Here is a 26,316-nt window from a genome sequence, read left to right as displayed (position 1 = left end):
CCATGTGGATGCTGTAGAATCTGAGATGGATGTGAGGAAACCCAGTGGACTATAAACAGGCAGAGGGTAAAGAGTGGTGGGCATTCAGGAGAGGTCTGAGCTGGAACTAACACAGATGAGATACTTTGAGTCATGATTGAAATGTGGGTGAGATCCCCAGAGATCCCCAGAGATCAACAATGACGGGGCACAGGAGAGAACCAGGGACTGCACCCTGGCATCTCCAGCACTAACAGGTGGAGGAGAAGAGGAGGAACCCATAAAAGAACCTGAGGAGGAGGGACTCAGCGGAAGAGAAAAACCAAGAGAAAGACATTGCAGAAATCAAGAGAATGGAGTTTGAGTGGTCAGCACTGCATCAAACATTGCCAAGGGTTCAGGTCAGATGGGGACTAGGGTTTGAAGATTATTCCAAGTTTTATTCAAGAACTAATATAAAATATTCCATTCTGGAGTTTGCAGCCAACTTTTTTTTTTTTTTTTTTTTTGAGACAGTCTTGCTCTGTCGCCCAGGCTGGAGTGCAGTGGTGCGATCTCGGCTCACTACAACCTCTGCCTCCTGGGTTCAAACGATTCTCCTGCCTCAGCCTCCCGAGTAGCTGGGACTAGAGGTGCGCGGCACCACACCCAGCTAATTTTTGTGTTTTTAGTAGAGACAGGGTTTCACCATGTTGGCCAGGATGGTCTCGATATCTTGACCTCGTGATGCGCCCGCCTCGGCCTCTCAAAGTGCTGGGATTATAGGTGTGAGCCACCGCGCCCATCCCAAAGTCCTTCCTTGGGTTATGGAAGCTTATTCCCACCTTGGTTTCCATCAAGTTCAATGTCCAATGTGGTGGCAGCTGAGACTTGAGGATATGACCTTATGTGTTTACCTCTGAGCTTTGCATACAAAATACCCCAGCTGAAGGTCCCTCACAGAGTTTGGAAAATGAACACACTATGACCATCACATTCCCAAGCAGAAGGAAAGGCAAGTTCATGAGTCAAATCACCACATTCATAAACAGAAAGCCACCAGGCTTCAAGAAGAGATAAGGCAGGGTTGTTCCCATTCCATGGGACATTGTTACTGTTCTACTGTTCATCTCTATAAAGTACAGATACATTCAAGTATTTTTTTCAACGCAAATAAAAGTTCTTTTCTTAAATGAAAATAATCTAAAAATAGTGATAAAGCATAAAAGAAACGTGCTGCCCTCAAATTCTTCCTGATGTTATACCATGGATCTGTTTCTCCAGGGCTGGAATCCAGTGTTTCCACCCAGCAGGGGCAAATTCCTTCACTTCCCTGGGTGTCGATGGTCTCACTTGTAGGTTGGGGATAACACCCACAGTCCTTAAGAATTTTGAGATTAAGTGGTTTGCGGCTGGTAAACAGTAATGAGGATAACAGTGATTACCTGGCTTTAAACAAACTTCCGCAGGAGGGAAGTTTCTACCAAGGTTCCTTCCCTTGTCAGAAAGCTCCAAAGGCTGAACCATGGGCGTCCCAGCTCCCAATTCCCCACCCTGATAAAACCCTGGTGTGCCCACCCCGACTCTCCCAAGTGACTCCAAAGAGAATGTTACCCAGAGGAAAGCAACTGGCTCCCAGATCTGTAGAAGGAGACCTTTCGACCTTTTCTCATCATCACGCAAGGGATTGAGGCTCTTTGCAGGATATGGATGACTCAAGGGAACTAATAGGAACAGTGTCGTTGTGTGGTTCCAATCCCATGTCTGCAGTTCAAAAACAAATGGCTGCAATCGCATTGTGTACACAGGTCTACATCCTCTTCTCTGCTCTGGGGAGAATAATAAAGGCTTGTTAAGTGCTTTCTTCTCTACCCTGGAATCAGCCTCCACCCACCTGAAAGGGAGGGAAGAGGAGGAGCCCTAACCTTCCAGAAGAAAAAGCAAACAATTCCACCCTCCAAACCCAACCCAACCCAACCCAGCCCTGGGAAGACAGGTTCCATTTGTGTGGCTTAGCACAGAGGGACACCACCCCAGCCTCCTCCGGTTTAAGTTTATGTAAAAAGAGTTTAAAAATATGTCTGAACCTATATTACATCACCATCAGGAATAGTAATTAGTATTAATTAAAATAATACCTGGTGACTAGGGCTTAAAATGTGCCAGCTTTATATAAGGTGATTGACATGTATTCCCACTTAATTTCACAAGTATCTGATGAACTGGGCTCTATCTCCCATTTAACAGAGGAAGAAGCCAAGGTGTGAAGAGTGGATATGGCGTGCTGGGGAGCACACAGCTGGCGAATCCTGAGTGACAATGCAATCCTTGGGGTGACCTCCCTTCCCCCTCCCTGTTAAGCTGTCTCCCACTCCCCACCCCCCACCTCTACTTCATCACACACCAGCCCCACCCACACCCAGGACAGATTCTTTTTCTCTTCTCCTTCCCCTTTCCCCCTCTCATTCTTACCCTACTCCTCCAACTCAAAGAGTTAGTTGACAGCTGGGCATGGTGGCTCTCACCTGTAATCCCAGCACTTTGGGAGGTCAAGGTAGGTGTACTGCCTGAGCTCCGGAGTTCGAGAGCAGCCTGGGAAACATGGTGAAACCCCGTCTCTACTAAAATACAAAAAATTAGCCAGGCTTGGCGGCGTGCATTTGTAATTCCAGCTACTCAGGAGACTGAGGCAGGAGAATGGCTTGAACCTGGGAAGCGGAGGTTGCAGTAAGCCAAGATTGTGCCACTGCACTCCAGCCTGAGCAACAGACCGAGACTCCATCTCCAAAGAAAAAAGAAAAAAAAAAGGTTAGTTGAAATAATCTGAAGCATTCATTCTCAGTTGTTTTGCGGTTTTGTCATTTTAGATCACATCTTATTTCAAGATTCCTTTCTTAATAATTGCATTAAGCTTTTTCATCATATTACCAACAATAACTTAGATTCAATTTTGTGTTGCAGTCATGTGCTGCATAATGGCGTTTTGGTTAACACAATCCCCCTGCATATACCACTGTGGTTCCATAAGTTTATACTGATGCTAAAAAATTATATCACCTAGTGATATTGTAGCCATCATAATGTCATAGCTCAATGTGTTACTCATGTGTTTGTGGTGATGCCAGTCATATAAAGGTATAGCACACACAGGGCCGGGCGCAGTGGCTCATGCCTGTAATCCCAGCAATCTGGGAGCACTCTAGGTGGGCAGATCACCTGAGGTCAGGAGTTTGAGACCAGCCTGGAAAACATGGTGAAACCCTGTCTCTACTAAAAAAAAAAAAAAAAAATATATATATATATATATATATATATATATATATATATATAGAGAGAGAGAGAGAGAGAGAGGCTGGGCGTGGTGGCGAGCACCTGTAATTCCAGCTACTCAGGAGGCTGAGGCAGGAGAATTGCTTGAACCTGGGAGGTGGAGTTTGCAGTGAGCCAAGATCATGCCACTGCACTACAGCCTGGGCGACAAAGTGAAACGCCATCTTAAAGAAGAAAAAAATAAAATTAAATAAAAGTATAGCACATACAATTATATATAGCACGTAATACTTGGTAATAATAATAAACAACTATTTTGCTGTTTTATGGATTTGCTATACTTCTAATCATTATTTTAGAGTGAGTGTACTCCTTCCAATCATAAAAAAAGTTAACTGTAAACAGCCTCGTGCAGGTCCTCCAGGAGGTATCCGGAAGCAGGCGTTGTTATCACAGGAGACGTTATTGCCCTGAAGACCTTCCAGTGGGACAAGATGTGTAGGTGGAAGACAGTGACACTGAGAATCCTGACCCATGTAGGCTTAGGCTAATGTGTGTATGTGTCTTAGTTTTTAACGAAACCATTTACAAAGTAAATAAACAAAATAAAAAATTTTAAAAATGGAAAAAAGTTTATAGAATTAGGATGTAAAGAAAATATTTCTGTACAGCTGCATAATGTTTGTAAGTTATGATTATAAAAGTCAAAGTTAATAATAAAGTGTATAAAGTATAAGTTATAGTCAACTAAAATTAATTTATTATTGAAGAAAAACTTTTAAATATATTTAGTGTAACCTAAGTGTGTAGTGCTTATAATGTCTACAGTAGTGGATGCTAAAGTCCTAGGCCTTCACATTCATACACCACTTACTCACCCGGAGCAACGTCCAGTCCTGCAAGCTCCATCCATAGTAAACAGGTGTCCCATTTTTTATGTTCTATATTGTATTTTTACTGTATCTTTTCTATGTTTATATATGTTTAGATACAAAAGTATTTACCATTATTTTGCAATTGTCTACAGTATTCAGTACAATCACATGTTGTACAGATTTATAGGGTAGGAGCAACAGTCCATACCATATGGCCTAGGTGTGTGGTAGGCTATGCCATCTAGGTATGTGTGAGTATATTCCATGTTGTTCACACAATGATGAAATCTCCTGATGACATATTTCTCAGAAAGTATTCCATTATTAAGCAATGCCTGACTGTACTTGTTTTCTGGTCACGTTATCCACAACTGTTCAGATTCATTTGTTTCACTTATATGATTGTTTCTCAGATAGCTCACCTTCTTTTTCTTGAATTCCTCCTTCTGATTCATTTTGTCCATTGGGTTGATGTATTTTGTGAGTAAAAACACAGTAATCGCACACGGAAGGTAAACCATACTGTTTCTGCTTCCTGCCACAAGACAGATAGTTGGGCTGGATACAGAATTCTGGAGTGTGTCACTTTCCCTGGGATCTGTTGCTCTACTGTTTGCTACCATCTAGTCTTCTAGAGAGTCTCATGCCAGCCAGACACACATTTAAACAATTTCTCTTTATCTTTTGAATTCTTAAGTGTCTTTTAAAATAACTCCCCAAGCGTTTGGCAAGCATTGTTGATCTGATGTCTTCAGTTCAAGGAAAACTTCTTGTTCCTTTGATCTTTGTTTTACCTGCACCATTTCTGTTCTCTTTTCTTGGACTCCTGTGACATGGAAGGAAAAGTCTCCTGGATCTCTTTTGGTTCCTTTCATCATTTCCATCGCTTTGCTTTTTTGTTCAGAGGCTGCGACAATGCCTTAAATTACATTGAGCCAATAGTTCACATCAGATTTTAGCTTAGTCCCTTCTGCCGTTTACTGCTTCCACTCAGTTTTTCTTTTTCTCTCAAAAATTATACTTTTATCTCCAGTGATTATTTTTTTAGCTCCTATTGCTCTTTTTTTTAAGTAAAAGCTCTTATTTCCTTGATAGAAGAGCTTCTAAAATTTCCCTGAGAGGGGGAAATAGTCGAATGATTTGTTAGATTCTCCAGGGCCCTCTCAGCTCAGTGGCCCTCCCTCAGCTGCGGATCCCATGTGCTGGGGTCTTTTTACCATCTACACATATTGATATGTGCCAGCTAAGGTGGATGAATTTGGGCAGCTAGTGTGGGCTCCCTCTGTCCGTAGTTTAGTGGGAGTCTTTGGGAGACAGCGAAGGGAATGGAATTGTGGGCAAGGGCAGCAGGCATACTCCCCTTTGGGTGTGGTGCAGAGGTAGGATGGAGGCAGGCGAGATAAAGGCTGAGCTCCAATGTGCCGGGTGGCAGCTGCCACTGTGAGCCAGCTAAGTGGCTGTGGAAGGTCAATCTGCAGGCCAAGGCTGGATAGTCACCTTCTGTGGGGGACACTCTGGCAGAATTATTGAGGTTCTCTAATTAATTCTCCCACAACTGCCCCAGGTCCACCTTTCCTGACCCCCAACTCCACTTCTGGCCTCTGCACTGGTGAGATCTTAGGGCTTTCTCTGAGAGGGCACTGGAAAGTCCAGAGAAGCATGTGCAAGGCCCAGCATGACAGCATTTCATGGCTGCCCGGGGCCCTTTTCCCCCACCTTTTACATCACAGCATCAGCATCGTAACTGCAGCACTGCCCTCTTCTCTTGGGGTTCCTGCTATCTGCTAAGGGCACTGCCAGGCCAGATGCCCCGAAGCACTTGGTCTAATTAAATTGATCTAATTTAAACAGGACCAGCCAGGGGTTCCGAAACTCTGCCGAGCATAAGAATCTCCCGGGGAGGATGTGAACATACAGACGCCCAGCTGCGCCCTGCAGTCTGACTTGCGCTTTCTCTTGCCCTTTCTTCCTTACTTTCCCCCTTCCCTCCCTCCTTCACTGTTTTACTTTTTTCCTCTGATCAACTCATAAATCTGTACAAAGGCCAATCTCCAAATGGTCCCTGTGAAAACACACACTTTTGCGGCTTGAGCTTCAATTGGTCTTCCTCCAGATTTTTACCATGGAAGGGGAGAGATGAAGACTTTCAGAAAATGACCAAATAAACACAACACATTCATGAAACACTTGTGTTGCCAAAGGAGTCAGTCTGCTGTGGCCAGCAGCCCACTTCAGATCTTGCCACTCCAGGATTCCTCATTCCTGCTTGCATTGGCATTACTACCAATTAATCACGATGATCTGAAAGCCACTGTGAACTGCAGAAGGATGCTGCATGTTCTAAAGACAATTCCATTCTCTCACCTAGGCTTCACCACTGCACAATTCATCCATGTTACCCAAAACCACTGGTACTCCAAAAGCACAGGGGGGATACTTTAATAGCTATAGAAATATATATTATATATTATATATATAGAAATATATATCATGTATTATATATATAAACACTTAAAGAACTATACACCTAAAAAGGTGAAATTTGCTTATGTAAACCATGTCTCAATAAACATAAAAGAAAGAAAAGGGGCCGGGAGTGGTGGCTCACACCTGTGATCCCAGCACTCTGGGAGGCCGAGGACGGCGGATCACGAGGTCAGGAGATCGAGACCATCCTAGCTAACACGGTGAAACACCGTCTCTACTAAAAATACAAAAAAACTAGCCTGGCGCGGTGGCGGGTGTCTGTAGTCCCAGCTACTCAGGAGGCTGAGGCAGGAGAATGGCGTGAACCTGGAAGCAGAGGTTGCAGTGAGCCGAGAACACGCCACTGTACTCCAGCATGGGTGACAGAGTGAGACTCTGTCTCAAAAAAAAAAAAAAAAAAAAAAGAAAGGAAATGGAAAGTGTCCTTGGTATGCTGTGAAAGGTGGAATAGTGCAGTTACAGAGTGGGAAACAGAGGGCATTCAAACCAAACCCAAGACATAAGAAGGAAGGCAGGCAGTCGACATAGGCACCCCAAAAGTCACAGATACACATAGCCACAGGGGTCACAGGCTTAAAACCCTAGATGACACTGTCAGGAAAGGAAAACCAGTGTTTGCTGCGTGACTGCTATGTACCAAGTGTTGCCCAGTTTCACCAATTCTAATGATACTAAGATACATGCCTCGACCAAAAGAACCATCCTTTCATGTACTACTAAAAGCATGCTACCATTAAACCGTGATACTTTATTATTATTTAGGATTTTTGTCTTGTATGTATGAAGAAGGCTGGGCCCTATTTAGACATTCTTATATAAACATTAAATATAGGTGAAATCAATTGTTAAATCATTCCTAACATTTTCCACACTCCTTAACTCTTCTGAATCACGTTCAGACTTGGAATCATCAATATCCATGTTTTTCCATGCAATATCATCTTCTTTGCTGTCAGGTGGTGGAGAATTTTGTAAGAGTAGTGTATGAGTTTCCTATACACTGCAGTCACAAATTATCACAACCTTCGTGGCTTAAAACAAAGCAAACCTTGTCTTCTACTTCTCCAGGTCAGAGGTCTGCTACAGGCTTCACTGGACTGTCAAGGGGTCACAAGATTGCTTTGCTTTCTGCAGTCTGCTTCCTTGCTGTTGCCAGTTTCTCGAGCGGCCTGTGTTCCCTGGCTCATGGCCCCTGCCGCTGCTACAAAGCCAGCAGTGTTGCATCTCTCTGACCCACCATTCTTCCACAGTCATCGCACCCTCTGGGCACAGCTGGAAAGGTTCTCTTATTTTAAGGATGCACTTGATTAGCTTGGGCTAGCATCTGGATTAACCAAAAGAACCTCCCCATCTCGAAGCCCTTCCTTGAATCACATCTTCAAAGTTATTTTTGCCATGTAAGGTAACTTATTTCTTGGTTCTGGGGATTAGGGCAAAGGCATCCTTGGGGGACACTGTCCTCCTCACTACAAGCAGTTTCCTGTGGTCTCCAGAACACCCCCCAGCCCCGACACCTTCCCGCAAACGTTTATGCTGGGGCTCTCTTGCCATCATCAGAAGCTGTCAACAGGAAGGTGTTAGACACCTTCTCAAATGATCCTTAGTCATTTGGTAACTAAAATGTCAGGAGAGATGGTTTCTCATCATGGCACCAGGAATTACAACAATATGTCGACCCTCCCATGCCATGGCTGTGGCATGGAGAACATAAGACGCTACAGTGGCATCTGCGTCCTGGCTTTGGAGTGGTTAAACTAGGAACAAACAGAATTGAGAGACTGTAGAATATGATTTCATCCTCACAGGAAGCCTACTACAGTGAGTCAACTAAGCCCTACAGACACACAACTTCAGGAGGGGCCATTCATGTTGAATCTATGAGAATATGCCCCGGGAGATGGCCAGTAGACATGGAAATAAGGAAACCAGAGCTCAGGGGGCAGAAAATTGCCTGGAACATGCCAATGGTCTAAGCAGAATCAGAAGTTGACACCAGGTCTTGGGGCTCAGAGCTTTTGAGCCTTCCATGGGGTATCTCTTCACGCTCATGAAAACAGCAGGGCTGACAGTAAACAGACATTTGGAAACCTCTATGATTTCAGCCACCCACCTCTCTAGGTAGAACCTTGCTGATGTAATATCATAGTAATGGGCCTTATTTACCCAACTGATATGCTCCTGAAAGCATGCACAGCTTTCTGTAAATGCGACTCTATTTTAAATACATGAGGAAAGGTTCTTTAAAGTCAGTCTGAAGGGAACCCCTACTTCCCTCTGTTCCCAAATGTATCTAAGCAGTCATTCGAAGAAGGCAACATGGGTTAGGGGAAAAAAAATTAGGCTTCTGAAGCTGACTGGGTTCATCATTTCCTCACTGTGATTTTAGACAAGTCATCAACTCTGTGCCTCTGCGTCCTCCTGTGATGCAGGTGCATGATGTCTACCTGGGAGTGCTGGAGAATAAGAGTCCCAGGATACGGTGGGAGCTCAATGTTCCTGTCCGTCAATTTCCTTTTATAAGGAAAATTTTCATCCCTACCATCCCTGCCTCCCACTGCTTGAGGAGCAAAATGAGGCAGGATTTGTGATATTGCTCTGAAAATTGAACAGCACTAGCACCAAGCAAACAGAAGAGATTATGATGCAGATGGCTGTGTGTTGAGTGCTCCCATCACATGAGAGTCCTATGATGCTTCTTCCCTGTGCTGCAAGGGCTTCATCTCCTAAGCACTAAATGCTAAACTCCCCCTCCCACGCCCATCGCCACTGTCCTCACGGATCCTTGCAGCAGCTTCCCAATCGGTCTCCCTGTCTCCAGCCTCTCCACCCCCAACTCTCCTCCACCTAGAAGCTAGAGTGGTGTTCCCAAAAAGGAAACGTATTTACAGTCAGTCTGTCTCCTGCCAAATTGTAATTTCTGATGGAAGGGGCTTTCTGGGTGTTATTCGCCCATGTGAGCCCGCCTCTAGCATGAAGCTTGGCACAGGGAGGGTTCAGCATATGTCTGTTAAGTGCCTGGTTATGGATGAAGCCTGTAGGGTTCTACTGGCCTATTGCACTTTCTGTGTCCTGCCTGTGCAGGTGGCATTCTGGAGCCCTCTCCAGCTGGGGCAGTCCATGAGCTCCAGAAAGTTCACATCAAAGGGGTGGCCCTGGCTCCATGATGAAGAGTACAGGCTCTGAAATCAGACCCAGGGCTCTGAATACCATTCCCACCTCTCACCAATCAACTATCAATTCTGTGCCTCAGTTCCTCATCTGTAAAATGAGAAGAATAATGCCTGCTAATAGAATCATTATTTGTATTAAATAGCTGTGAATACTGCCTGAAATCCTTGCCAACCCACATTATTTTGAAACAAGTCTCATTTCATCCATAAATATGGCGGCATGTGTCTCTACTAGATACGCTCTCACACATGCAATACCACTATCACACCTAAAATATTAACAATAATTCCATATCATCCAACCAGTGTTCAAATTTCTCTAGTTGTCTCATAAACAACTTTGTCATTTTGTTCAAATCAGGACTGAATAAGGTCCATCTATTGCAATAGACTAATAGGGGTACTGGGATTCTTTTGTTGTATAGCAGGCGTTGGCAGACTTTCACTGAAAAGGGTTAAATAGCAAGTATTTTAGGAATTGTGGGCCATTCTGTCTTTGTGCTATGACTGAAATGAATGGGTATGGCTGTGTTTCAATAAAACTTTATTTATAAAAATAGGCAGTTGGCCAGATTTGGCCCCAAGAAGGCAGATTGCTAACCTGTGATGTACAGGCTTGTTCAGATTCAGGTTTTTGTTTTGTTTTGTTTTGTTTGGTGATAACATGTTGGTATCATTGTGGATTTCCATCAGAAGGTTTAGAATGTCAGGGTGTTTCTCTCTCTACTATTATCAGCCAAGTACATTCGGTGTTCAGATCCATTAACTCTTTAAGGGAAGCAAAATGGCAACATTCTAATTCCATTGTCCCTTCATTTATTTGCTGCAATACTTTTACAAAGAGAAACTTGCCTTCATCTACTATTTGCTTATACTGGGGTATAGTTTGTACAGGAAAGTCAAGATAATAAATGCTTGATCCCTTTCCTTTCTTTGCAGGCTTTTAAAAATAATGAGTTGGGCTTCTTAGCATTCTTCAAAGATAATCAATGTACTTTTAAAAAGAACATTATGAGCAAATAGATTTCAACATAATTGAAGTGTTTTGAGGCATTGCAGTTACTGCCTTTAATGATGTTTAAATTGTCTGTTTTGCCCCAGCTTATGACAGGACCTCAGAAGTCTTTGATAACATCCTTGCTTTCTGGTGTGATGAGATATTCTAGGGTTATCTTATTCAGTTTATAAAATCAGCCTTCTCCAAAAAGCCCTGGTTCTCTCGGGAGGGAAGTGATATTTAGTAACCCTAATTTGATACTAAGGATACTCACTGTTTCCAGAACTTTTCAGTAGATATATCAAAGAATCATTTTTTTTAAAAGGGCCTCAGAAATACAGAATTCAGAATACTGAAATTTCTGAATCAATTCAGGACCACAGCTGGGGCCTCTATGGGTAAGGTAAGTATGTGGGAGGTGAGATCCCCGATGAGCAAAGCTGTTTGCGTCCCTCGGCCCAGCCCGATCAAAATTCTGGATGCCATCAAAGAGATCTGCTTAACCTAAGAATCATTGTTCTTTAAAAGAAAAACAAGTTCATTAATCAGTGGGGAGCCTTGGGACCAGGATATAAAGTTAATCAACGACAAGGGACTCCCTTCTATTAAAAGGACTACGTGCAAACAGGCATGCCTGGAGGAAGCCAAGGACCACGATCAAGGAAAACAAATGCCTTATGATTCATCTAACAGGCTTGGTCACAATTGCAGGTGTAAAAGGAACTCGGAGTTGGCAGTGAGAGACAACAAACATCAGTGGAACATGGGACAGTGACTCTTTCTGGCTGACCGCCACACCTTCCTACCAGGAATCCTCTATTAGTCATTTGGGTTGGAGGGTGAGATCCTTCCTCACCCTCCACTGTCCAGGGTCATGTTTAATGGTGATGTTTGTTCTTTCCAAGGAGAGGGGGCCCATCTCATTGCAGGGCTTTTGTTTTCCTGCGTGGACCCAGGAAGGCCGTGGCTGAAAGCGAAGGTGCTGAGAGGCTGTAAGGAGAAGGGAAGGAGGTGGAGGCTCTGGTGGAGTGAGGAAGAGCAGGGCAGTATCCCATGTCCACTGATGTTGGGAGTGAGGTCAGGAGGGTGGGTCTCACCTTCTCCTTTCTCTGCCCTGCATGGGAAGGGGATTCTTGGGGTAGTGCTTTAAGGTGGATACAGGTTGATATGGTTTAAAAATCAATGCTATTCAGTGAGAGGGCTGCCATTTATCATTTCAGTTCCAACACCTGCAAAGTAAAATTATTGTCTCCCAAATCTACCCAGCACCATAGGCTTGCATACGGATCAAGTGCTCTAAGACCATTCATGAAAACAGAGACAACCAAGGAGACAGTCACCCAATGCTGTCCCTTCAGCTTGCATTATTCTCTGACAAGACAGCTCTGCCATCCATTGAAGCCCGTGTGCTCCTCCGTCCCTGGATCTTCATGCATCCTTTTCCCCCACAAACCCCAACTATCCCTCTTAAAATGAAAAGCTCAGGAATACTCACCCTAGACTGAGTCAGGAGTTTCAAGTACAAACCTTAATTAGACTTGATTTTTTAAAAATTTCCCTTGTGGCTTTTAATCATGAGGGAGAGCAAATGTCTCTAGTATTAAACTTATGTCACATGGCCTCTTTATCAATGGCCCTAATACATTTCATGTGCTTTTCAGAAAGATTACGTTCTTCCCAGAGCTGTCTGAATGTCTTTTTGAACCCCTCAAGACTGGACACCAAGGAGTATAAATAATTTTTCTTTTTTTTTTTAAATCACACTCCCTCTACAACCTTGAATCCGAAACGTGAATATATGAATAGAATGGCTCTGAAATAACTATGCAGATTTATGGAGAATATCAATGTAAGTTACATCACGGGATCCAGTTATGCTTTTCTTCCTGGAGCTGGGGATTTGTTAAAGTTGAGATACAGTTTGGGGAAGTGTGATTTATGATTAAAGTCATCTGAAAATCAATACAGTTGAAGATCTCTGACATAAGGGTCCCTTGCAGAGCTAGACGTGATTCTAAAATTGGGAACACAGGAATAAAAATCAAATCTTAAGTAGAAGTAGATGAAAATTGCAGTGATTCGGGGAAGCTTGGCTTCTAACTCCCCACTGTTTGAAGATGGGCTTGTTTGTTTTTTAAAACAGCCAACATAATTCAGCTGGAGGAGGATTTTCTATTCCTTGTTTCTGTAGAAATCGATGGACTTTAACTTGTAAAATTGTCCCCCCTGCCTTTAGTATCTAAAATAAAATAACCCTCGTTTTTTGCGTTACTGAACGCATTTCTGCGTCTTGGTGTCTATGGCTAAACGAGTATTAATCAGACAGTCCGCGAAGAGCTGGCTGGGGATAGGAGGGGAGGTGGGGCAGAAGGGCAGGAATCACAGCAGGGTGGACTCGTGGCCCTGATTTGGGATCCTGACAGCAACTTACTAGATGGCCTGAGGGCCCGGTGCCAGGGGAGAGAGCGGGTTCCAGCAGCATCTGACCTGCGTTAGGGACAGGGGTGCGGCGGAGGGGGTGGAGGGGGCGGGGGTTAGGGGGAGGTGGCTGGGAGGAAGCCCAGGTTCGCAGCCAGCTGCGGGCAACGGAGGGAGTAAGTGGAGGGGCAATGAGGCTGGGGCCAGCCGCCAGCAGCAGCCACGCCCCCCACCTCCCCCGATTTTTTAGGGAAAATTATCCAAAGCTCTCGCATCCTCCTCTGCCTCCTTCCACCCTCCACCCTCCCAGCCTCCACTCAGACCTCTTTAAAACCACTCGGGGGCCGCCGGGGGATGAGGCCGGGGAACTGGCAGGACTCGGGGCGGGGGTTCAGGGGCAGCGCACGGGAAACGCCTCGAAAGCAGCCAGACCAGGCGACTGAAATGAGGCGGAGGCGCTTGGCGAGGGGAGGCGCAGGCTCGGAAAGGCGCGCGAGGCTCCAGGCTCCTTCCAGATCCACAGCTCTCCTTGCTGACCCCCGAGTCACCCCCAGCAGCCCCCGCCGCTGCAGGGCGAATAGACCCCCGCGGACCCTCACCCGCGCGGGGCCGGGGCGCTAGTTCAGGCCCTCGCTGCCCCTTTAAGGGTTCTCGAAACTTTCCCCCCTGGTATCAGATGAGCCTCGTCACATCCGTTGGCCGCGGCCGCTGGGGCGCTTTCCGAGGAAATTCGGGACTCGAGTTTCCCGGGGAAGAGGCGCGGCCGGAGCCCGGCCAGGGTGGGCAGGGCAGGCGCAGGTGGACCCCGGCGGCCCCCGAGCCCCGCTGTGACCTTGTCCGCGGGGGAGGGGCTGGGCCGCTGCGGGGCAGCCGCGGCCGCCAGAGGGGGCAGCGGAGAAGAACTTGCTCAACTTGGAGGCGCGGGCTGGGGCGGCTCCGCGCCTCCGCGCCCGCCTCCCCGGCCTCCGCCTTCTCCCCTCCCGCGAGCCTCCTCCCCTGGGCCCTCCTCCCGTCCTTCCCGCTGCCGCCGGTCCCGGTGCGCGCCCATCCCTGCCCACAGCCCCGCGCGTCCGCCGAGTCGCTGAGCCGCGGCTGCCGGACGGGACGGGACGGGCTGGGCCGGGCGCGCCCCCCGGGCCCCGCCGTGGGCATGGGCGCGCTGGCCCGGGCGCTGCTGCTGCCTCTGCTGGCCCAGTGGCTCCTGCGCGCCGCCCCGGAGCTGGCCCCCGCGCCCTTCACGCTGCCCCTCCGGGTGGCCGCGGCCACGAACCGCGTAGTTGCGCCCACCCCGGGACCCGGGACCCCAGCCGAGCGCCGCGCCGACGGCCTGGCGCTCGCCCTGGAGCCTGCCCTGGAGTCCGCCGCGGGCGCCGCCAACTTCTTGGCCATGGTGGACAACCTGCAAGGGGACTCTGGCCGCGGTTACTACCTGGAGATGCTGATCGGGACCCCCCCGCAGAAGGTAGGGCCCCCCGGCTGCTGCCGCGGGCTTTTCGGGCTCGTTGGGGGGAGGGGGCCGTCCAGAGACGCCTCCACGCGGCTTAGCGTCGCCCCCAAAGCAGCAGCTGTCCCTGCACAGAAGAGCGGGGAACGCAGAGGGGCTCGGGTGGGCCGGGGAGCGGGGGCGCTCGCTCTTGAGTCGTGGAGGACGGCGGCCCCCGCCCGGGGCGCACGGAGGGGTGTGCGCGAGTGTTTCAGAACTTGTGAGCTCCCCCTCCGCGGGGCTGGGCGGGAGAGGAGACCTGGAACTTGCCGCCTCCAATAACGTGATTTCCTTCTTGCGGGCGACACCTACTTCCAGCGGGAGACGGAACGGTGGGCCTTGGGCGACGGGCTATTATGGGGAAAATCACCTCGTGTTCATACTCTCCCTCCCCCCGCCCCCCACCATGCTGTCTCATTGCTAAAGAGGCTCGTGGCTGGCTTCCAAAGGCGCAGTACCCTTTAAAAAGGATTTATGCATGAGCTCAGCTAAAAGCAAGCCGGTTCAGAAGTGGCTTGCTTGCTGCTCTGAGGAAGGAGCAGCGTCTCCCCTGCGCCCGCTTTCCTTTCTCCGAGTTGGTTTGTCAGCTGTGTCCTCGCTTATCCGGCGGCCCTGCCCCTCTGCACGGAGCGATGCACGCACACGCGGGTGTGCGGAGAGTGTGAAATGTAGTCCAGCTACCGGAAAAAAATATGGGCTGAGTGAGGTCCGGGGACCAAGTGGTATCCCGATTACAACAGCTTTCTTTTTCTCTTACTCTGATGTTCATTTACTAACACTTTTTGTAGCAAGAAACAAATGTTCCCAAGCACAGTAATCAAAAAAAGAAAAAGAAAAAGAAAAAAAAAGTCCCAATTGCTCTGCTCCCCTCCTACTTTCAAACTATCTAATCCAAGTGGGATTTGAAGTCCTTTGCTCAATTGAATGCACTATTTGAGGATACTTTATTTTTATTTTTAACATTGTCATTTGGGTTTTAATTCAGCTATGATTCCGCCATAAATAGAACATACTCATGACTTTTGTATAATTCTCATTAAATTATTCAAGACTTTAAGAGGAAAGACATGCCATGCTAATTCTTTTAAAAAAGGAAACTGCCGAATAACTTCTGTAGTTGTTTAATTAGTTTAGGGGGAAAAAAAAAAACCTTCAAAAGCCTATTCAAACTTTGATTCGAGTTGCCTTTCATCTAAGTCATGGGAAGCCACGTGAGTGATCTTTGCCATCTCCAGGAGTGGATGGTTAGAGGGAGGGAAAGGGAATCCTCATCAGCTGAGGGAGCTTAACTTGGCCCTTAAGATGTGGTCTTGGTGCAGCCAACACGTGGGAACATGTGCCTGGTGCTGAGAACCTTGTAACTATCACAAGCTATTGAGGAAGAACCTCTTCTGTGACCTACAGAGAATCTTTTGGAACAGGCCTTGAAAGACTCCCCATCTGAGATGTGTGCTTTGATGCGAGGGAATTCTCTCTACTAAAAGTAAATTTGGGTGGTCTGAGGGCTATAATAAAAGAAGGCCTGAAACCCTCCCTCCGGAGGAAAGGGGAAAGGAAGAAGCCTGAAGAACGACTAAAAAATACTTAACTTTGGCAATCAAAAAAATTAAAAAGCTTTTATAAATAATAGCTTGCCTGTTAATTAATTCAATGACCTTTACTTTAAAATGATGAGGTTTAATTAATTTAATTAACAGAAATGTATTGAGTACCTAGGCTCTTGTCTTCACTATAGCCCAGGCAGTAGTTGGTTCAAGATTACTTCTCAACCATTAGCATGTTTCCAGAGAGGGCTGCTTCTACAGAGACAGATTTAATTTTTACAAGTGATGGGGAATGAAATATCCTGTACGTCCCTCCTGGCTTGATTTAGCGATAAGCTGCTTTATAGCAAAATCTTTCCAAATGCCTACGGTAAACTCAGGCTTTACTGACTACTGCATTAGGATTCAGTGCCAGCCTGTGTTGCCCTGAAATGTCTCTGACCACCAGCAGGGTGTCAGCAGCCAGCTAGAGGGGGCAGCAGTGAGGTGACTTCTGAACCTGGAGTGAGCTTTCCTGCTCTATTAATGGCCAGGAGTCATGCATTTATTCTCTGCTGATTCTCTGAAGCCTAAAATAAAAATTGCTTAGGTGGAGAGAAAAATGGAATTGTAAATTCAAGCAATAAATAACCAAGAATTTTTCAAGAATTAAGTAATAGTCATAGACAATGTCTGAAAGCTCGGTATGGGACAAGCCCTGCGCTATGCACTGTAGGTGTGCTTTCCCCAGAATCCCCACCCACCACCCACCACCCCTTGGGGTTCTTATATGCATTTGGGGATGCGAAAACTGAAGCTTGGAGAGACTGAACAACTTTCCAGGGCAACAGGACAAGAAAGAGGGAGGGCCAAAAATGGAAGCCAGGGAACTGAACTTCAGAAGCCAAGTTCTGAACCACCAGGCAGATAATGACTTCCTTCCCTTCATGCCTCCTGATCTCTTTGGTTTTGGCCTCAAACTACCCTTTCCAGCCAGAAAGCCCTGAACTTACACCCCAAGGTGTTAGGAACTTAATGTGTGACTGCAACTGGACCCTCTGGAACTGCCTGCTGTTCCCCCATCTCCTCCTTCCTTCAGTACTGCTGAATGAGCAACAGAATGAAGGGCTGGATCCAGGTGTGCATGGGAGAGACCTTGAGAGGTTCAACAGGAACCAGAGCCCTCCAGCTTCCCCTCTTCTATGGGAAAGTCAACTGTTGGAAGCGTGCTTGTTCCCAGAAGGCTTTAATCAGTAACTGGAGGTCCATTGTTTGCCAGTGACTCTGTGAGGAGTCACAGGCATGTGCCCAGAAGCCCGCGTGAGAGCTGCAAGGCAAGGCCCGGGTGCTGGCAGGAAGGGCCACATTGGCATGGAGATGACTGCCAGGTTTGTGGCTGATCCCATTATGTGGGTTCTTCCGAACTGTAGAACTTTCGAACAGTTCTTTGAACCAGCATCTGCTTGAACCATGCAATTTGGTCTTATTAATAATAATAACACTATTCTAAAGTGATTATAATTACAGCAATTTCCATTATGAAAAAAGAGACTTTCATGCGAACACAGTAACTCCAGCTGAAGACAGGAAAAGGTGTGCAGCCATATACCTTGTAGTAGCTTCAAAAAAAGCCTTTGGGATTTTTTTTTCTGAAAGATTTTCTGTCATCTCCACTAAGATGGGTAAAGCAGACAGCAAAACTATTCTCATACCTGAACACTTGAATGTAAAGGGCCACCTAATTATTTTGACGAATCTTATTTTAATCATGGTGCGCTCACTTGATTATCAGCAGCCTCTTCGTACACAATTATTTGGAAGACTTGCATTGAAAATATGGATCGAGCATATGGCAATAAGAGTTTGTGTTCTTCAGAAGAAGCCATCCAGGCTCCCCAAATGAAGCTGACTGTAGTTGAGGCTGAAAACAAGAAGGTAATCCCAGCAAGAAGAACTCTGATGGCGCCACCTGAAATGGTAAACTATTAAAGACAATGAGAAAAAACAATTACTGAGGATGAAAGAATAAGAAAGTCAAAGCCAGTTTGCCACTAGCTCCTTCGAGTGAGAAGTGGCAGCTCCTGGGCTTTAGAGAAAGAATTCATCAAAGACTGTATTACAGAGGACTGGGAAAGGTGAGCCAAGAAATCAGCTTGAAACAATAAGGAGGGACAGGAGTCCGAGAAATAGTTTATAAGATCAAGAGCTGGCCTTAATTTCTTGCTGATGGAGTGTTGGGCACTCAAAGGGCGTGTGAAGCCCTTTGCGTGGCTCACCTCGTTTCATCCTTGCAACATCCTGGAAAATGTGCACAATAATGTGACTTAATTTTCAGACGGGGTAACCGAGGCTTGGAGAGGCAGAGTAATTTGTCCTGGGCCACACTAGTGAAGGCAAAGCAGGGCGGAGCTGTCAATCTGGGTCTGCCTAGCTCAAAGTCTTTGCACTTCACTGCGGTTCCTCCTTAGGTGCAGTGTTTTAGTTATAGTAACATTTAAGAAGAACCATTTTCCTGCTTCTGGAGATGATGTGGTTTGACAAGAAGCATCCTGGCCTGATTACAGGTCCTGAACACTGTAGGGTCACACCTGTGACCATGGGCAAATGTGTAACCTCCCTCAGCTTCCCTTTCCTCAGCTGTGGATAATCTTCTAATTTCTGCATTAATATCCTGGTCTCAAAACTATAGAAACTTGTTCTCACAATTCTGCAGGCCAGAGTTCAAAAAGCAAGGTGTCAGCAGAAACACTGTCCCTCTGGCGGCTCTGGGGGAGGATCCTTCCTTCCCTCTTCTTAGTGTCTGATGGCTGCTGGCATTTTTTGGCCCTTGGCCGCATCACTCCAATCTCTCCCCTCCTTGTAAGTTTCTGTGTCCAGATTCCTCTCTTATAAGGAGACCGTCATTAGATTAGGGCCTGCCCTCTAACCTGACCTCATCTTTACTTGATCACGTCTGCATAGACCCACTTTCTGAATAAGGTCAAGTTCACAGGTACCGGAGTTACGTCTTCAGCATATCTTTTGGGGAACATGATTTAATCCACAACAAGTTCATTCTAAGTTTTTCATTCTATGGATTTTTTTTTTCTTTGATTCTACCTCACCTTTTAATTGTTAATAATTTCAACTTGGGATTCAAGTGTAATTTTTATCACAGGAAATAAACAAATGATGACTTTAGTGCTATATTAATATGAAGCCTGTGGCAAGAGAGTGCCCTGGGGCTTAGGGTGGGAGAAGGAAGAGGGGAGGGTTTCTGCTTCCCTTCTGTACTTCTGTATTATTTTTCCTGCTGGAGAGTAGTTGCTTAAAAATTTAAAACATCAGGCCGGGCACGGTGGCTCATGCCTGTAATCCCGGCACTTTGGAAGGCTGAGGCGGGCGGATCACCTGAGGTCAGGAGTTTGAGACCAGCCTGGTCAACATGGTGAAACCCCGTCTCTACTAAAAATATGAAAATTAGCCTAGCATGGTGGCTTATGCCTGTAGTCCCAGCTACTTGGGAGGCTGAGGCAGGAGAATTGCTTGAACCCAGGAGGCAGAGGTTGCCGTGAGCCAAGATCATGTCAGTGCGCTCCAGCCTGGGTGTCAGAACAAGATACCTCTCGAAAAAAAGAGTTTAAAATGTCCCATGTCATATTGCACTAATTCTAGAATTGCTGAAATTAATGTATAATATGAGAAATCCAATGTGTGCAAGATTAGATCAATGATATTTAAATACCTATTAGTAATAAACACTTATGTTGGGATGGATGTAGAAAGCTTGAGTATTTTGTGTTTTAACGACGTTGTAAGGCAACCCCCTTATCAATCAGGATATATTTAATATGAAATGGGAGCTTTCCCCCATCCTTCCCGTCATACTTATCCCTGATATCCTTGTGTGATCTCCTTGTTGTAGGTAAGTTGGCTCCACCTCCTCTTGGCTGCCCATTTTTCCCTTTTCCTCCTGGAATGATCCCAAAAGGATAAAGCTAGCTGTTGTGATGAGCGGCTTTTTTTTGTTGTTGTTGTTGTTGAGACCGAGTCTCGCTCTGCTGCCAGGCTGGAGTGCAGTGGCGCGATCTCAGCTCACTACAACCTCCGCCTCCTGGGTTCAAGCGATTCTCCTGCCTCAGCCTCCTAAGTAGCTGGGACTACAGGCGCACACCACCACACCCGGCTAATTTTTGTGCTTTTAGTAGAGATGGGGTTTCACCATGTTGGCCAGAATGGTCTTGATCTCTTGACCTTGTGATCCGCCCACCTCGCCTCCCAAAGTTCTGGGATTACAGGCCTAAGCCACCACGCCCGGCCAAGTGGCTGTTCTTTGGTGGTGGTGGTACGTAGCTGCATCGCTCCCAGGGGTGGAGGGGGAGGAATTTAAAGGTGGTGTTTTTCTCCTTCTCCCTGGTATCTGACAACATGCCTTGGGATTTATGTAACATCTCATTCATAGACTAGAGTAGGTCAAGCCTTTGGTCCCTGAATTCAGGGTCTGCCTATGCTGGAGCAGAGGTGGGGGGTTAGTGGGCTACTGACTCTTGCCCCACCCCCCCACTGGGTATAGCAGGAATGGGGTGGTGGTCCTGCCTGCTGGTGAGCGAGGCCCCTCTCCGGGTGACCTGAGGCTTCTATGACTGACTGTGGGCCTCTGCCTGTCCTTGGGTCCCTTGCTGTGTGTCACGGATCCCTCCTCCAGGTCACCCTGTTTGCCCGGCCTTGGTGGGACACTGGGGCTCATTGTATGTTAAGGTAACAGATATTACCTGGACAACAGGGCATACCTGTGAGGCAGGTGGGCAGCCTGGCATCCCTTCTATAACTTCCCTGGGTGTAAACATGTCTCTGATGGAACCTGAGGAAGAGAGTGTCACTTGTTCTGGGTGACTTTCCTGGCCTGGCTCCCCTTCATCCTCCCTTGGCCTAGGTGTACTATTTTGATATTTGACTATTGCTGCTCAATAAAAAAATGGTCACTTGTTTGCTCTTAGAATTCTCAAAAGAAGAAAGAATACTCTGGGAGTGTTGACATTAACCCCATAAGGGAAGTGAAATGAGTGGGTTTGTTTTGTGCTAATGCTTGCTGTCCAGCACAGGTCCCGGGGGGGATGTTTTTAGATTTTTATTATATGGCAATTACATACCTGCACTTAGAAATACACAGCCTCAGTGCTGCCATTGCAGGAAGACAAAGAGACTGTCTAAAGAGTAACGTGGCGATGCCCGAGCAGCTCCATCATTCCAGGGAACCATAAAGGGAAGTGGGAATGCACACTCCATCCGTTTCACACTAGGCTGAAAGTGGCAGGGGGAGAATTTACACCTGTCCTGCTAAGGGCAGCGTCGTTTTCCCACTGCAGAGTCCCAGCTTCTCCAAAGCCGGTGCTTGGGAAGTGACCTTGTTGGCAGCAGGCAGGAGACTGGTGCAGTGTGCCAGCTGTGCAAACCCCCGCCAGCAGCCAAAGACAATAACTTCTAAAGCAGCCCCTGAGGATTTCGCACCATGGGGGTGGCGAGGGGTAGTAGGAGGTGGAAAGCATTGAATCAGAAAGTTTTCCAGGTACCAGCGATGCCAGGGTTGATATGGTCTGGCTTACTTTTCGGGTGAGCACCTGTAGCTGGCAGGAAAGCGGCTTCTTGGTGGAGGTGCATGGATTCCAGAAGCCCTGGAGAGGCATCCGGAGCCCTTCCCATTACATTGTGCTACCTCCTGGGGAAATTCCTAAGCTTTTTTCGAATGAGAAAAGCCACTGGCAAGTAGACAGAATTGTGTGGTTTGTGCAGTGATTGGAGAGCTAGGTGCTTTGGGTACTAGTCCCAGATCTGCTACTTGCCAAATGTTGGGTATTGGAGAGAAGTCATTTGACCTGTCTGAGCCTGTTTCCTCATCTGTAAATCAGGGAATTGGAACAAGTGACCTGAGATTCCTTCTAGAAGCTCTAACAGTCAATGGTATCATCTATTTCATTTGAGAGAATCTCCATAGCTCTGATTTTTTGCCCCAGACCAATCTGCTTCAGCTTTGTGTCGGTGCATCACCTGGGGTTCTGTTAAAATGCAGAATTTGATTCAGTGGCTGGGAGCAGAGCTGAGGGTGGCCCTGCCAGCTCACAGGTCACACTTGGAGTCGTTGCTTCTTTCCCCAAACCAGCTGCCTATGGTTCCTGGAAAGACCAGGAATGCCTTGCAGAAGAGCCTAGGAATACAGATTCCCATATGCAGTCCAGACTTACTGGGTGAGACTGTCTGCACTAGGACCTGAGAATCTGCATTTTATTGTATCCCTTGAGTCTCCTTTAAGCAGCCAGGCTGGCCCCAGCCATTGGACTCTATTTGGAGGCCACTGCAGAGGCTAGGTTCTCTGCTCAGCAGTTTTCTGTGCAGAAAGGCTGTGCTCTTTCATCTTCCTAAATACTGTTCCTAGGTTGTTTCCTTCTCTTTGCCCATCTAGAAAATCTCCATGTCAAACAGATTGTGTTCCAAAAGCTGCTTGTGTTGGGCAAGTGGAAAACATGCAGTTTTCTCTAGGGATCTCATTCTGAGGTGGTACTGCTCAAAATCTTGGTGCTGAACGTGTGTTTTTGAGATTTCCAGTCTATCACAGGGCCGCAAGGTGCAAATATCAAGAAAAATAAATTATGAGAAAGACAAAGTGAAAAAGACATACAAAATACAAGTGTCATTCTTTTTATTCTTAGTTTGGACAGATATCCCATTCTCCTACACTGGTCCCAGTTTCTGAAGCTTCCTGTAATGATCAGTGGTTACCTTGCTGCCCACGTAACTGCAAACCCTTCTGTACAAAGTGTGCTTGCTCTAAGGCAGTGCAAAGTAGAAGTTGTTACAAATGGTTCCCGTAACAAATTTGTTTGGCGGCCTTTTCCCTTGAATGAGACAGTGGTTATTTTTGCTAAAGCAGAAAGGAAATGTGATACTATTGGGCTGTGTTTTGCTCTCTGGAGTAATCCTGCTTGGGGAAAATGGAGGCTTGTTCCAGAATGCAGAAATCCCATTAAATTAGGCAGTCTTGGGCTGGAGGACATCTGCCTGCATCCCCAGTGCCTCACAGCTCACATCTGTAAAGGCCACTTAGGTGGGACACCATCAAGACATTGAAAATCGGCAGAAGGAAGGCAGGAAGGGGAGGAGAGGATCGAACCTGTCAAAATAGATATTCGGAAAATCTGTGTTCTAAAATAAGGCAGCCCTTCCCTCACAGCACACTTATTCCTAATTTCAACAGGACTCTGAGCCTTGCCCCACAGCGTCGCAGCCTACAGCAAATTAGAAACTAGGGTGTGGGGGGCGATGTTATTCCACCAGTAACACCCTTGGGACACAAGGTGTTTGCCCTCCTACCTCTCTATCGCCTTCCCAAGAAAGGGTCAAGATAAAACAGTGTGCATTTATAGTGTTGAGAGAGTTAAGTGAGCTGAGATGTATTAGAACCTTAGCCTTGCACAGCGTCAGCCGCGTGGTAAGTGTTCCATAAATCTTCGTTTAGAAAAAGTGGCACATTCCCGGCTGCTAGTAAACAAAGGAGGGAAGACAGACAAAACGGAACAGCAACAACAGAAACCCCAAGAACTAGATGCCTAACAATCTGAGTCTGTGTCTTGAAGGAATGTGCATCCTGTCCTCTGATTGCAAAGCCAGGCTTTCTGTGGCCCCACGACGCTGCCTCCTAGCCCTCCTAAGGGGGGTGGGAGTGGAGCTTTACCCCATGGTGGCAAACAGACCTGGCTCCATGGATCTCAAAGCGGGGTGATGGTGCCCCCCCACCCGGGGGACATCTGGCATCCTCTGGAGACATTTTGAGTTCTCACAACTGAGAGGGTGCTACTGGCATCCTGTGGGTGGAGACTGGAAGTGCTGTTCAGCATTCTTTGCTGCACAGGGCAGCGCCCACAAGAAGTAACGATCTGGTCCAAAATGGCAACCATGCCAGGACTGAGAAATCCTGGTTACTCGACACAGCAGGTCGACTGGCCTGGGAGTCGCTGCCCAGAGAGGCAAAGGGGGAATGTCCAGTGGAAACAGCTGCCCTGAGCACACAGGGCACGCTGACACCTGCTGATTCCCCCCATCCTTAAGGTCCTGTCTTATTTCTAACACCACGTGGATCTTCTTGCCAGATGCATTAAAGTGTGAGAAGAGTTAAAAATCACTTATAACTGGAGCAACTAGGGATTAAAGAGGAGAAAAAATTTGAACCCGACTCAAAGGATGAGCATGTTTTTCTTTCTTTCTTCAGCACATTGGCTGGGTGTGGTGGCTTCATGCCTGTAATCCCAGCACTTTGGAAGGCCAAGGTGGGAGGATTGCTTGAGGACAGGGGTTCAAGATCAGCCTAGGCAACATAACAAGTCCCCATTTATACAATTCTTTTTTTTTTTAATTAGCCAGGCTTTGTGGTGCATGCCTGTAGTCCCAGCTACTCAGGAGGCTGAAGCAGGAGGATCACTGGAGCTCAGGAGTTCAAGGCTGCAATGAATTATGATTGTGCCACTGCACTCCAGCCTGTGCAATAGAGCAAGACCTTGCCTCAAAACATATTTATTAAGCACCTACTACATGTCAGGGCCTTGGTCTAAGCCCTAGTATGCAACAGTCAGCTAGACAAAGATAGTCTTGGCTTTTACAGAACCTCTCTTCTTGTAAGGAAGATAGATTGTTAAAGAAGTAAACAGACTTTTAGAGGAGTGCTGTGAGACAGTGCAATGTGGGAAGGGGTATGGGTAAAAGAATCCTGCTTTATAAGGGGGGTTGGGGACGAACTCTCTGAGGAGGTGCAGTTTGAACTGAGATTGGCATGAGGAGAAGGATTGAGCCTTGAGAAGTTAGGGAAAGCGTGTTCCAGCCTGCAGCCAGACAGGTGACTTGAGGGAGTCCAGGGTGAGGGAGTCCAGGGTGAGGGAGGGTGTCGGAGGGAGTGAGGGTGTCCAGGGTGAGTGAGGGTGTCAGGGTGAGGACTGAAGGTGTCAGGGTGAGTGATGGTGTCAGGGTGAGGAGTGAGGGTGTCAGGGTGAGTGAGTGTGTCCAGAGTGAGGAGTGAGGGTGTCAGGGTGAGGAGTGAGGGTGTCAGGGGTAGTGAAGGTGTCAGGGTGAGGAGGGAGGGTGTCAGGAGGAGTAAGGGTGTCAGGGTGAGGAGTGAGGATGTCCAGAGTGAGGAGTGAGGGTGTCAGGGGTGTGAGGGTGTCAGGGTGAGGGGGGAGGGTGTCGGGGGGAGTGAGGGTGTTCACAGTGAGGAGTGAGGGTGTCAGGGTGAGGAGTGAGGGTGTCAGGGTGAGTGAGGGTGTTGGAGTGAAGGTGTCAGGGTGAGGAGTTAGGGTATTAGGGGGAGTGAGATTGTCAGGGGGAGTGAGGGTGTCAGGGGGAGCAGTGAGGGTGTCAGGGTGAGGAGTGAGGGTGTCAGTGGGAGCAGTGAGGGTGTAGGGGAGTGAAGGTGTCAGTGGGGTGTGAGGATGTCAGGGGGAGTGAGGGTGTCTGGGGAAGTGAGGGTGTTGGGGTGAGGAGTGAGGGTGTCAGGGTGAGTGAGGGCGTTAGGGGGAGTGAAGGTGTCAGGGTGAGGTGTGAGAGTGTCAGGTGGAGTGAGGGTGTCAGGGTGACGAGTGAGGGTATTGGGGGAATGAGATTGTCAGGGAGTGAGAGTGGGGAAGTGAGGGTATCAGGGGGAGTAGTGAGGGTGTCAGTGGGAGCAGTGAGGGTGTCGGGGAGTGAAGGTGTCAGGGTGAGGTGTGAGGGTGTCAGGGTGAGGAGGGAGGGTGTCGGGGGAGTGAGGGTATCGGGGGAAGTGAGAGTGTCAGGGTGAGGAGTGAGGGTGTCAGGGGGAGGAGTGAGGGTGTCAGGGGAGTGAGGGTGTCCCGGGGAGTGAGGGTGTCGGGGGAGTGAGGGTGTCAGGGAGTGAGGGTGTCAGGGTGAGGTGTGAGGGTGTCAGGGGAGTGAGAGTATCAGGGTGAGGAGTGAGGGTGTCCGGGGGAGTGAGGGTGTCGGGGAGTGAGAGTATCAGGGTGAGGAGTGAGGGTGTCCGGGGGAGTGAGGGTGTCGGGGAGTGAGAGTGTCAGAGTGAGGAGTGAGGGTGTCGGGGAGTGAGGGTGTCAGGGTGAGGAGTGAAGGTGTCCCGGGGAGTGAGGGTGTCGGGGAGTGAGAG

General features: G+C 47.5%; 1 protein-coding gene across 3 annotated transcripts in view; it reads left to right on the top strand.

Moving 5' to 3' along the window:
• The first annotated feature begins 13,887 nt into the window (after positions 1–13,887).
• BACE2 (beta-secretase 2) overlaps positions 13,888–26,316 on the top strand; it is a 113,677-nt gene continuing 101,248 nt past the window's right edge. For all 3 annotated transcript variants that reach the window (XM_025378665.1, XM_025378663.1, XM_025378664.1), the window contains exon 1: positions 13,888–14,637. In XM_025378665.1, coding sequence (XP_025234450.1) covers positions 14,326–14,637 — 312 coding nt within the window. In that variant the 5' untranslated portion in view covers positions 13,888–14,325. The remainder of the gene's footprint in view (positions 14,638–26,316) is intronic.

This window comes from Theropithecus gelada, chromosome 3 (genome assembly GCF_003255815.1).
Source record: "Theropithecus gelada isolate Dixy chromosome 3, Tgel_1.0, whole genome shotgun sequence".
Classification (NCBI taxonomy): domain Eukaryota; kingdom Metazoa; phylum Chordata; class Mammalia; order Primates; family Cercopithecidae; genus Theropithecus; species Theropithecus gelada.
This window is presented reverse-complemented; position numbering and strand designations above follow the sequence as displayed.